The following is a 10,335-nucleotide window of genomic DNA, read 5'->3' as shown; positions in this document are numbered from 1 at the left end:
CTCCCCCACCCCACCCAACCTCGCTGCAAAATTCATCCGGGTTTCTGGAACGTCGCGCCGTCAAAGGTCGGCTCCCAAATTTTCGATTTAGGTAGTGGAAAAGGACGCCTCTCTGCGTGTAAGGAGCACGTTGTCCTTGTCGCTTGGTGAGCCAAGGCAGCTCTGGGATCAGGAGGCAGAGCTAACAAATGTTTTTTTGCAAGGCAGCCCCGTCAGCGCTCACTTTCAGGGCAGGTAGCAGAAAGTCCTTCTTCAGTTCACCTGTGGAACTCCCTGCCACAGGAATCAGTGATGGCTTTCATCTTGAATGGCTTTAAAAGAGGATGGGGCAAACCAGGAGCAGGAGAGGACTATCGAGGGCCGCGAGCCATGTTGGCTACGCTCTGCTGAAAATCGCAAGAGTGGCTCTTGTGCCCCAATCCTGCTTATGGGTTTCCCATCTGGCCTGCAAGGGGTGAGAATACAGTGGTGCCTCGCAAGACGAAATTAATCCGTTCCGCGATTCTCTTCTTCTAGCGGTTTTTTCGTCTTGCGAAGCAAGCCCATTGACAGCTTAGCGGATTAGCGCTATTAGCGGTCTAGCGGCTTTTAGCGATCAGCTGAGAAGCGGCTTATCAGCGGAACAGCTGATAAGCGGCTTAGCGCTTAGGGAAAGGGCGGGAAAAAGCGGGGGGGGGGAATGCGGGAACTCACAAGATTTTTTCGTCTTGCGAAGCAACCCCATAGAGAAATTCGTTTAGCGAAGCGCCTCCAAAAATGGAAAACCCTTTCGTCTAGCGGGTTTTCCGTCTTGCGAGGCGTTCGTCTTGCGGGGCACCACTGTACGTACACACAGCCTTGGAAGTAGTGTTTCAGAGACGGGAGGCTGGCGTGAGAAACAGGTTTCCAGGTCTGAGGCCTGAGAGCCCTGACTGCAAATTAAGCCATGGCATGATAGGTTAAGGCATGGGTAGGCAAACTAAGGCCCAGGGGCCGGATCCGGCCCAATCGCCTTCTCAATCCGGCCCGCAGACGGTCGTAGAATGTGTCCTTTTATTTAAAATGCACCTCTGGGTTATTTGTGGGGCATAGGAATTAGTTCATTCGGCCCCCCACAAGGTCTGAGGGATAGTGGACCGGCCCCCTGCTGAAACAGCTTGCTGACCCCTGAGTTAAGGTCTCCAGCAAACATGTATTAACGGCAAGCACTTTCCACACAGGACGCAGGTGGCGCTGTGGGTTTAACCACAGAGCTTAGGATTTGCCGATCAGAAGGTCGGCGGTTCGAATCCCTGCGACGGGGTGAGCTCCTGTTGCTCAGTCCCTGCTCCTGCCAACCTAGCAGTTCGAAAGCACCTCAAAGTGCAAGTAGATAAATAGGTACCACTCCAGTGGGAAGGTAAACGGTGTTTCCATGCGCTGCTCTGGTTCGCCAGAAGCGGCTTAGTCCTGCTGGCCACGTGACCCGGAAGCTGTACGCCTGCTCCCTTGACCAGTAAAGCGAGATGAGCGCCGCAACCCCAGAGTTGGCCACGACTGGACCTAATGGTCAGGGGTCCTTTGACCTTTACTTTCCACAAAGGTTCACAGATTTCCAGGGGCGGCACTGCTCAGCAAAGCCACACGGGGTCGCTGTTCCTCTGCAAAACCTGTGGCCTCGCTTCTCTCGACCTGGGTTTGTGTTTGTTTTTCCTAGGACAGTAGAGAGGGGGAAAAACAACAGCAAAACGTCTCTCCCCAGGCGCCTCTTTGAAAAAAGCTTCAGAAAGGAGTCTGAAGGTTACCCCAAACTGCATGTGTGAAAGGAGCCCTGTGTGCAACGCGGACACTTCTACTCAGCAAGGGGCACCATATCGAACCCAGGAGGAATTTGCACTGGGTGGACGAGTTTTTGTGGCAGCTGCATTCTGCGTGGGCCTTTGGGAAGAACCGGGAGTCTTTGCAAAATGAGCCATGCAATACAGTGGTACCTCGCAAGACGAATGCCTCGTAAGACGAAAAACGCACAAGACGAAAGGGTTTTTCGTTTTTTGAGTTGCTTTGCAAGACGATTTTCCCTATGGGCTTGCTTCGCAAGACGGAAACGTCTTGCGAGTTTGTTTCCTTTTTCTTACAACCGTTAATACCCAGGGAATCCGCGCTCCGCAAGACGAAAAAATCGCAAGACGAAACAACTCGTGGAACGAATCAATTTCGTCTTGCGAGGCACCACTGTAATATAGTCATAATTGCCAGAGCCAACTGGATGATCCCAGGAAGTTCCACTTAGGGATTAATTTGAAGGGAAAGCATAACAGAAATGCGACCGATAGCTCTCATTCCTGCACTGCGGGAGATTGGACTAAATGCCAATTTGCTCTCTTCCAATGCCACAATTCTAGGATACCATGAATCCACAACATCTGCAGAGCCAGACACGGCCCCTGCCCCTGATTTGCAAGTTATTGTAAGGATTAGAATTAAATTATAAGCGGAAAGCGCTTGGCTGTGTTGTCCTAGACGCCGGCAAATCGTAGACATGTGGTAGGGACCCCGAGGTCATCCAGCCCAACCCGCTGAAATGCAGAAATCTCACCCAATGTGGAGCTTGAATACACAACCCTGAGATTCTTGTGCTCTACTGACTGAAATTAGGTAAAGGGACCCCTGACCATTAGGTCCGGTCGTTGCCAACTCTGGGGTTGCGGCGCTCATCTCGCTTTATTGGCCGAGGGAGTCGGCGTACAGCTTCCGGGTCATGTGGCCAGCAGGACTAAGCCGCTTCTGGCGAACCAGAGCAGCGCACGGAAACGCCGTTTACCTTCCCGCTGGAGCGGGACCTATTTATCTACTTGCACTTCAATGTGCTTTCAAACTGCTAGGTTGGCAGGAGCAGGGACTGAGCAACGGGAGCTCACCCCGTCGCGGGGATTCGAACAGCCGACCTTCTGATTGGCAAGTCCTAGGCTCAGTGGTTTAGACCACAGCGCCACCTGCGTCCCTGAAATTACTCGGAAGCAAATGCTTAAGTTCAGTGGGGTTTGCATCTAGGGTAACCGGATAGCGGATCACTGCCTTAAAGCGTGGGTAGGCCAACAAAGGCCCGGGGGCCAAATTTGGCCCAATCGCCTTCTAAATCGTGTTTTTTACATGAGTAGAATGTGTCCTTTTATTTAAAATGCATCTCTGGGTTATTTGTGGGGCATAGGAATTCGTTCATCCCCCCCAAAAAAAATATCCGCCCCCCCCCCAAGGTCTGAGGGACAGTGGAGCGGCCCCCTGCTGAACAAATTTGCTGGCCCCTGCCTTAAAGTCTCATTGTTATTGCTCCTCACCCCCCATTTAAGAGACTTCTGGGAACTGCAGTTTTGTGAAGCTGCTGGTAACCGGTGCTACCAATCTGAGCAAAAAAAAGACAGAAAACCGAGGTGCAAGGTTTTCAAAACCATCTGCAGAATGCACATTCTGGCTTAAACTGGGTTGGGCTGCAGGCATAGGCCAACTGGACGCTAAAACCTTCCAATATTATTTGTAAAGGGTCCCTCTGGACTGAATCTTCCAGAAGGAATGTGGCCGCCTTTGGAGTCGGGAGTTCCCGAATTTACACGAGCCTCACGCCTCTGCCACATTTCAGATCTGCCTCCCTCTTGGGTTGGGCTTCCGGGACACACACAAACACACACACACACACACCAGTCCCCCCCCCAAAAAAGCACTTTAGGTCCTCCGAATGGGAGCCAGCTGCATGGGATCAACATGGGCTTGGCCCGCGGAACGCCGATAAATCGAGAGCCATTAACCCCCTTCCTCTTCCCCATTGTGTCTCTGCACAAGGAATCTGACCTGTGGCTTCCCTTCCCTGGAAAAAAAGGAGTCTTCTCAATGGATTTCTGCCCAGTCAGTTTCCTTCCATGCTTCCTGCTATTTTGGGTGGGGAACAATCTCCCTCTTCCTTTACTTTCTCTCCCGCTCCGGAGTGGTGCAAAGGATCCAGGAACTCTGGGTCCAGCTTGGATGGAGAGTTCCAAAAATCGTGGAGGGGTCCCTGAGGGTCATCTAGACCAACCCCGCGCAAGGCCGCAATCTCAACTACTAGGCTAAGACCCTCCCTGCCTGCAGACTGTCTCGCCAGAGTGGTGCATGCTCTGGTTATCTCCTGCTTGGACTACTGCCATGCGCTCTACGTGGGGCTACCTTTGAAGGTGACCCGGAAACCGCAACTAATCCAGAATGCGGCAGCTAGACTGGGGACTGGGAGCGGCTGCCGAGACCACATAACACTGGTTCTGAGAGATCTGCATTGGCTCCCAGTACGTTTCTGAGCACAATTCAAAGTGTTGGTGCTGTCCTTGAAAGTCCTAAATGGCCTCTGTCATGTATACCTGAAATAGCATCTCCACCTCCATCGTTCATCCCGGACACTGAGGTCCAGCTCCGAGGGCCTCCTGGCAGTTCCCTCATTGCGAGAAGTGAGGCTACAGGGAACCAGACAGAGGGCCTTCTCGGTGGTGGCGCCCGCCCTGTGGAACACCCGCCCATCAGATGTCAAAGAGATAAACAACTACCTAACATTCAGAAGACATCTTAAGGGAAGTTTTTAATATTTAACGCTGTACTGTTTTTAACACTTGATTGGGAGCCACCCAGAGTGTTTGGGGAAACTCAGCCAGATGGGCGGAGTATAAATAAATTATTATTATTATTATTATTATTATTATTATTATTATTATTATTATTATTGCATCCATGACAGATGGCCATCTGCTTAAAAACCTCCGAGGAAGGAGAGCCCACAAACCTCCCCGAGACTATTCCACCGTCGAACGGCTCTTACGGTCAGAAAGTTAAGCAGGATTTGACCAAACGGGCCTCATCTGGCACAGCAACCGCTGTCCCTGGAAAGCCCACGAGCCGTTCCTGAAGGCAACAGCCCTCTCTCCCGCTAGCTCCCCAAACGTAGCTACGCTGGGTGCAGTTAACCTATGGAACTCCCTGATACAGGAGGCAGCGACGGCCACTGGCCTAGATGGCTTTAGAAGAGGTCTAGACAAATCCACAGAAAAGAAGAGGCCTAGCGATGGCTCCATGGTCAGAGGTAGCAATGCTTCAGGGTAACAACTGCCAGAAACCGCAGGACGGGAGACGGTCACTCTCGCACTCGGATTCCGCTTGTGGGATTTCCTTATGTATTATTTTTGTGTTTTCAGATTATACACCATACTGTGGTGCCTGGGAGAAGGGCAGTATAGAAATCAAATAAGTATATATATCTCTATATGAGTGAGTGAGAGATTTTACTTCCTTGGGCTCCATGATCACTGCAGATGGTGACAGCAGCCACGAAATTAAAAGATGTCTGCTTCTTGGGAGAAAAGCAATGACAAACCTAGACAGCATCTTAAAAAGTAGAGACATCACCTTGCCAACAAAGGTCCGTATAGTTAAAGCTCTGGTTTTCCCAGTAGTGATGTATGGAAGTGAGAGCTGGACCATCAAGAAGGCTGATCGCCGAAGAATGGATGCTTTTGAATTCTGGTGCTGGAGGAGACTCTTGAGAGTCCCATGGACTGCAAGAAGATCCAACCTCTCCATTCTGAAGGAAATCAGCCCTGAGTGCTCACTGGAAGGACAGATCCTGAAGCTGAGGCTCCAAGACTTTGGCCTCCTCAGGAGAAGAGAAGACTCCCTGGGAAAGACCCTGATGTTGGGAAAGATGGAGGGCGCAAGGAGAAGGGGACGACAGAGGACGAGATGGTGGGACAGTGTTCTTGAAGGGACCAGCATGAGTTTGACCCAACTGCGGGAGGCAGTGGAAGACAGGAGTGCCAGGCGTGCTCTGGTCCAGGGGGTCACAAAGAGGCGGACACCACTAAACGAATCAACAACAAAAATCCCTATATAACTCTGCTTGGCCACTGTGAAAGGCAGGCTCTTCCTAGGTTCCAGCAGATATTCAGATAGACTGCCCTTCCATATGGCAGTTCGATTTAGCCAGTCTGTGGACTCCCAACGCCCCAATCCAGAATTAATAATGTGTCGCTTCCATGGGGTGGCTTGGGATGAGACTTTTCTCTTTCTGACGATCATAACGAGGGTTGAGGAGCGGATCCAGCCCCATAACCTGGGCAGACTGCGAAGGGCTTTTAATGCCTTGCCAGCCCGTCTTAGCTGCCAAAAGAGGTCTAGACCAGGCATAGGCAATCGCGGCCCTCCATATGTTTTGGGACTACAACTCCCATCATCCCTGACCACCGGTTCTGTTAGCTAGGGATGATAGGAATTGTAGTCCCAAAACATCTGGAGGGCCGAGTTTGCCTATGCCTGGATTAAGACAATTTTGTGGAGGATAAATAGCCACACTTCCCGCTGGGAGACAAAAAGAAAGTTTGCGATTCTAGGTAGACGTGGGAACGGAAATCCCAACTGCTGTGGAATCTGGAACCCAATGCTTTAAATTTGGCATCCCTGAGACCCTGGGAGGTGGAACCTTTGACTCTTTCTGTTCCAGAAAATAAGGGAGAAGGGGGTATAATTGCAGCATCAAATTCTGCCCCCCCAGACAATTTCTGTCCCCCGTTCCGTTCCACTCCACCCACCCACCCACCCACCCACCCAACCCAGGCAGTAATATTCCCCTCGGTTTCATATACTTTTTGTTTTTTTTAATAAAAAGGAAAATCACCACCTTCAATATGAAGGTTAACAAAATGATACAAAAGGAGAAGCGCTTTGTAACGACATCACAGGCCTGTTCCTGTGACATCACCTCTCAGCGCCCACATTTTATCTGGAGGCACTTTGTTTCGATGTCATTAAGAGAGCGAAACCAAACATCTCCTTCCACCGGCTTTGGTGTCGGCCGCCGGTTCTCCCGACACCCGCAGTCACACGGAGATGACGTCACAAAGAGAATGGTCTTGCTCTTGAACCACGATGACATCACAGTCCAATGCCTGGGACATCCCTAACAGTCTCCAGGGTATTATTGGTCTCGAGTGGCGAAAGCCATAAAAAGGCAGCTTGAGATACCCCAGAGCAAAAAGCTTCGCTTTCCCCTCCTGTGACATCATCACAGTGACATCATCAGAAAGTGCAGTCTTCTGATTGTCATATGGTTATTTCAACGCGGCGGTTTAACCCTTCTCTGTGGCATGCACGTCCTTGAAAGCTCATAGATTCGGCAGGCAGAGGTGACTCACTCCTGCTCCTGATGACATCACTACACAGCTGCCGTTTCCTTCCAGCTTTGAATGTGGCGACAAGTTGCACTCTGGCGAATGCGGCACTGCCGGCGGCATGCCAATGACAGTCCCTCTTTGGCTTTCGGGACGTGGAGAGTCAGGGGCTGCACGTCAAAGTGTGCAGAAACCTTGACCCCCGTCCCTTTATTATAATGGAATATGTCCATTTAGATTCAAGTAAGGCTCCCCATTTCCCGAAATCGGTAGACAACGGGCGGCCACCCTCCCCGTCACCCCAAAAGGACGGACGACAAATTGTATAAGGCCTCTGGTGATCATCCCACACAAATCCTCCATACAGCACCATGGTGGGCCAAAGTTTTTAAAACACACCCCAAAATGGCAGAAAGACAGGGATCCAACACCCTCCATTTTGAAAACGTTGCCACCAAGCAGAGAGGGGTGGCCATCTTGAAGGCCAGGTGGCAAAGGAATTTCATTTCCCTCAGCGGTCACCTCATTCCTCCCAACCAGGCGGCCACCTTGCAACCTCCAACAAACAGGCCAGCCACTCCGGAAGACAGCAGGAGGGCGGCCATTTTGTGGCACGAACCGCGGTCCAGGAAACTTGGCCAGCGGGAGGCCATCTTTGGCTTTTCCAACGTTCAGATGTTTCGCAGCCACGGAAGGTCACGCGAAGGCGCCAAAACGGCAGGAACGGAAGACGCTGTGGATTTGGCGGCCATCTTTGTTGCAGCTGCGTTCGGCCATCTTGAAACGCGGCCCGGCGGGTACCGAAAGCGACTCTTCGACCCGGGAGTGGCCGTTCGTGGCGACTTGACTGGCAAAAAAGGACTGTCCTCATCGTGCTTGAACAGTTAAATTATCTTTCCACCCCTTTCCGTGCCAAAGGATGAGAGGATACGCGGCGGGGGAGAAAGAAAGCTGAATTATTCCCCATGGAATATGCTGTTCCGAAACTGAAAAATAAGTGAAAAATAAGAGAGACGAGCAGGAAGGAGGGAGGCAGCTGATGTCCCAAGTCAAGAGGCCACAATCGTCACCGTTGGATTGAGGAGGGGGAAAGCGGTCAAAACGCAATAATTCGGACCGTTTCCTTCCTCTGCGGTCAGTAGGGCCCCAAAGAGGAGCCGGACTTGCTCTGAACACGCATGTTCTGAATGCTGGACAAGATTTTCTTCTGATGTCCGGCCAACGTCACGCCGATCCGGAGGAGGTCTCTGGAGAGGGAAAGCCAAGGGAGGAGGAGAGAGGAGTCACCACAGTTGGAAGGGACCCCATGCGGTCATCTAGTCCAACCCCGTTGTGCGGGAACCACAGATGCGATTTCAGCGTGGCATTACCACCGCACCTCGAACTCGCTGCCCCATCTCCCCACCCACAAGGGTCTTGGGACACTCCTTGCCCTGAAGGCTCACTCACTCGGTGGAGAGTTGGCTGACCAGCTCGAAGGAGGTGAACCCGGCGCCGGCGAAATTCTCTTCGTAGCGCCCCATCTTGATGGCGCGGAGCCAGTCGCCGATGGACGCGAAGGAGGAGTAATGGGGCAGGCGCTGGTCCAGGAGGGGGTGGGACGGCCTGAGATTATGGGGGGCGGAAGGAGAGAGAGAGTGAGTGAGTGGGAGAGCAGAGCAGCCGTTTCAGTAGGGTTACGGTGGTGAAGGTGAGGGAGACAGAAGCCATAGACTCACAGAAGCCAGCCTTTAAATCTGTATTAAATTTGTGCTGATTTGCAGTACAATTTGTTAAAAATGATGGAAAACCTCTAAAAAAAGAATTGGCTGAAAAACAAACAAACAGGGAACTCTCCCATTTATGTTCCAAGGCACGTCTGGAAACTCTCGAAAAACCCTTTGAAAACCTCAAATGCCGGTGGGATTGCTAGACGCCATTTTTGTCCCTATCTGTGCCCGTTCTGGGCTCGAAGCCATGCACGTTTCCGAGCACAATTCCAAGTGTTGGAGCTGACCTTGAAAGCCCTAAACGGCCTCAAAGGCCCAGGATACCTGAAGGAGCGTCTCCACCCCCATCGTTCTGCCCGGACACTGAGGTCCAGCTCCGAGGGCCTTCTGGCGGTTCCCTCCCTGCGAGAAGCGAAGTTACAGGGAACCAGGCAGAGGGCCTTCTCGGTGGAACGCCCTCCCACCAGATGTTAAGGCAATAAACAACGACAGTCATACCTCGTGATAAATGCGCTTCAAGCTGAGCACTTTTGTGTTGCGCTCTGTGGCGACCCGGAGGTAACAGAGCGCATTACATCCGGGTTTCGCCACTCGCGCATGCGCAGATGGTCAAAAATTACATGACACGCATGTGCGGAAGTGGCGAAACGCAACTCGCGCACACACAGACGCGCCGTTGTGTCTTACATTCTGTTTGGGATACGAACGGAGCTCCGGAACGGATCCCGTTCGCATCCCGAGGTACCACTGTGTTTTACTTTTAAAAGACAACTGAAGGCGGCCCTGTTTAGGGACGTTTTTAATGTCTGACGCTGTATTGTTTTTAATATTTGGTTGGAAGCCGCCCAGAGTGGTCTTCTGCAATGGTCAATTATCCCAGATCTCTGAAATCTGACCGTGTCCGCAAGCCCCCAGATATGGGTCCCCCAAACCCACATTCAGTCCTAGAGAAGGGCTGCGGCTTAATGGCAGAGCCTTTGCCTTGTGAGCAGAAGGTCCGGGGTTCAAACCTCGATGGCATCTCCTAGTTGGAAGCTATTTCCTTGGGGAGGCAGCGGTGGTGTAGTGGTTAGAGCGTTGGACCCGGGACAGTGGGGGTCAAATCACTTGCCCAGCAGGGCAGGGGCCTCATCCGGACTCACCCTCCGTTCCCCCGCGAGACGATCTTGAGGCTGGCCGGGTTCCGGATCAGCTTGTCCAAGGAGTTGACGATCTGGGCGAATCGGGGCCGGGTGTTGCGGTCCTTCTGCCAGCAGTCCAGCATTAGCTGGTGCAGCGAAGTGGGGCAGTCCGTAGGGGGCGGGAGCCGGTAGTCCTGCTCAATGGCGTTTATCACCTGGGGGGGGGGGCAGAATCACAGAATCATGGGAGGGTCCCCTGAAGGACATCTAGTCCAACCCCATTGCCATGCATGAACCTCAGCTTAAAAAAAACAACAATAGAGGGCCACCCGACAAGAGGATCATCAGAAAATAAAATGGGGGGTGGCGGGC

The 10,335-nt window shown here is 52.1% G+C and overlaps 1 protein-coding gene across 1 annotated transcript in view; it reads right to left on the bottom strand.

Annotated features, from left to right (window-relative positions):
* Nucleotides 1-6,608: 6,608 nt before the first annotated feature.
* The window catches only part of EPHB4 (EPH receptor B4), a 52,258-nt gene continuing 48,531 nt past the window's right edge, over nt 6,609-10,335 (bottom strand). Inside the window, exons 15-17 of the mRNA XM_083706604.1 lie at nt 9,985-10,178; nt 8,583-8,738; nt 6,609-8,380 (exon numbers count right to left, since the gene is read on the bottom strand). Of these exons, the coding sequence (XP_083562730.1) occupies nt 8,269-8,380; nt 8,583-8,738; nt 9,985-10,178 (462 nt within the window). The 3' untranslated portion in view covers nt 6,609-8,268. The remainder of the gene's footprint in view (nt 8,381-8,582; nt 8,739-9,984; nt 10,179-10,335) is intronic.

Source organism: Podarcis gaigeae (assembly GCF_964106915.1).
Source record: "Podarcis gaigeae genome assembly, chromosome: 13".
Taxonomy (NCBI): Eukaryota; Metazoa; Chordata; class Lepidosauria; order Squamata; family Lacertidae; genus Podarcis; species Podarcis gaigeae.
This window is presented reverse-complemented; position numbering and strand designations above follow the sequence as displayed.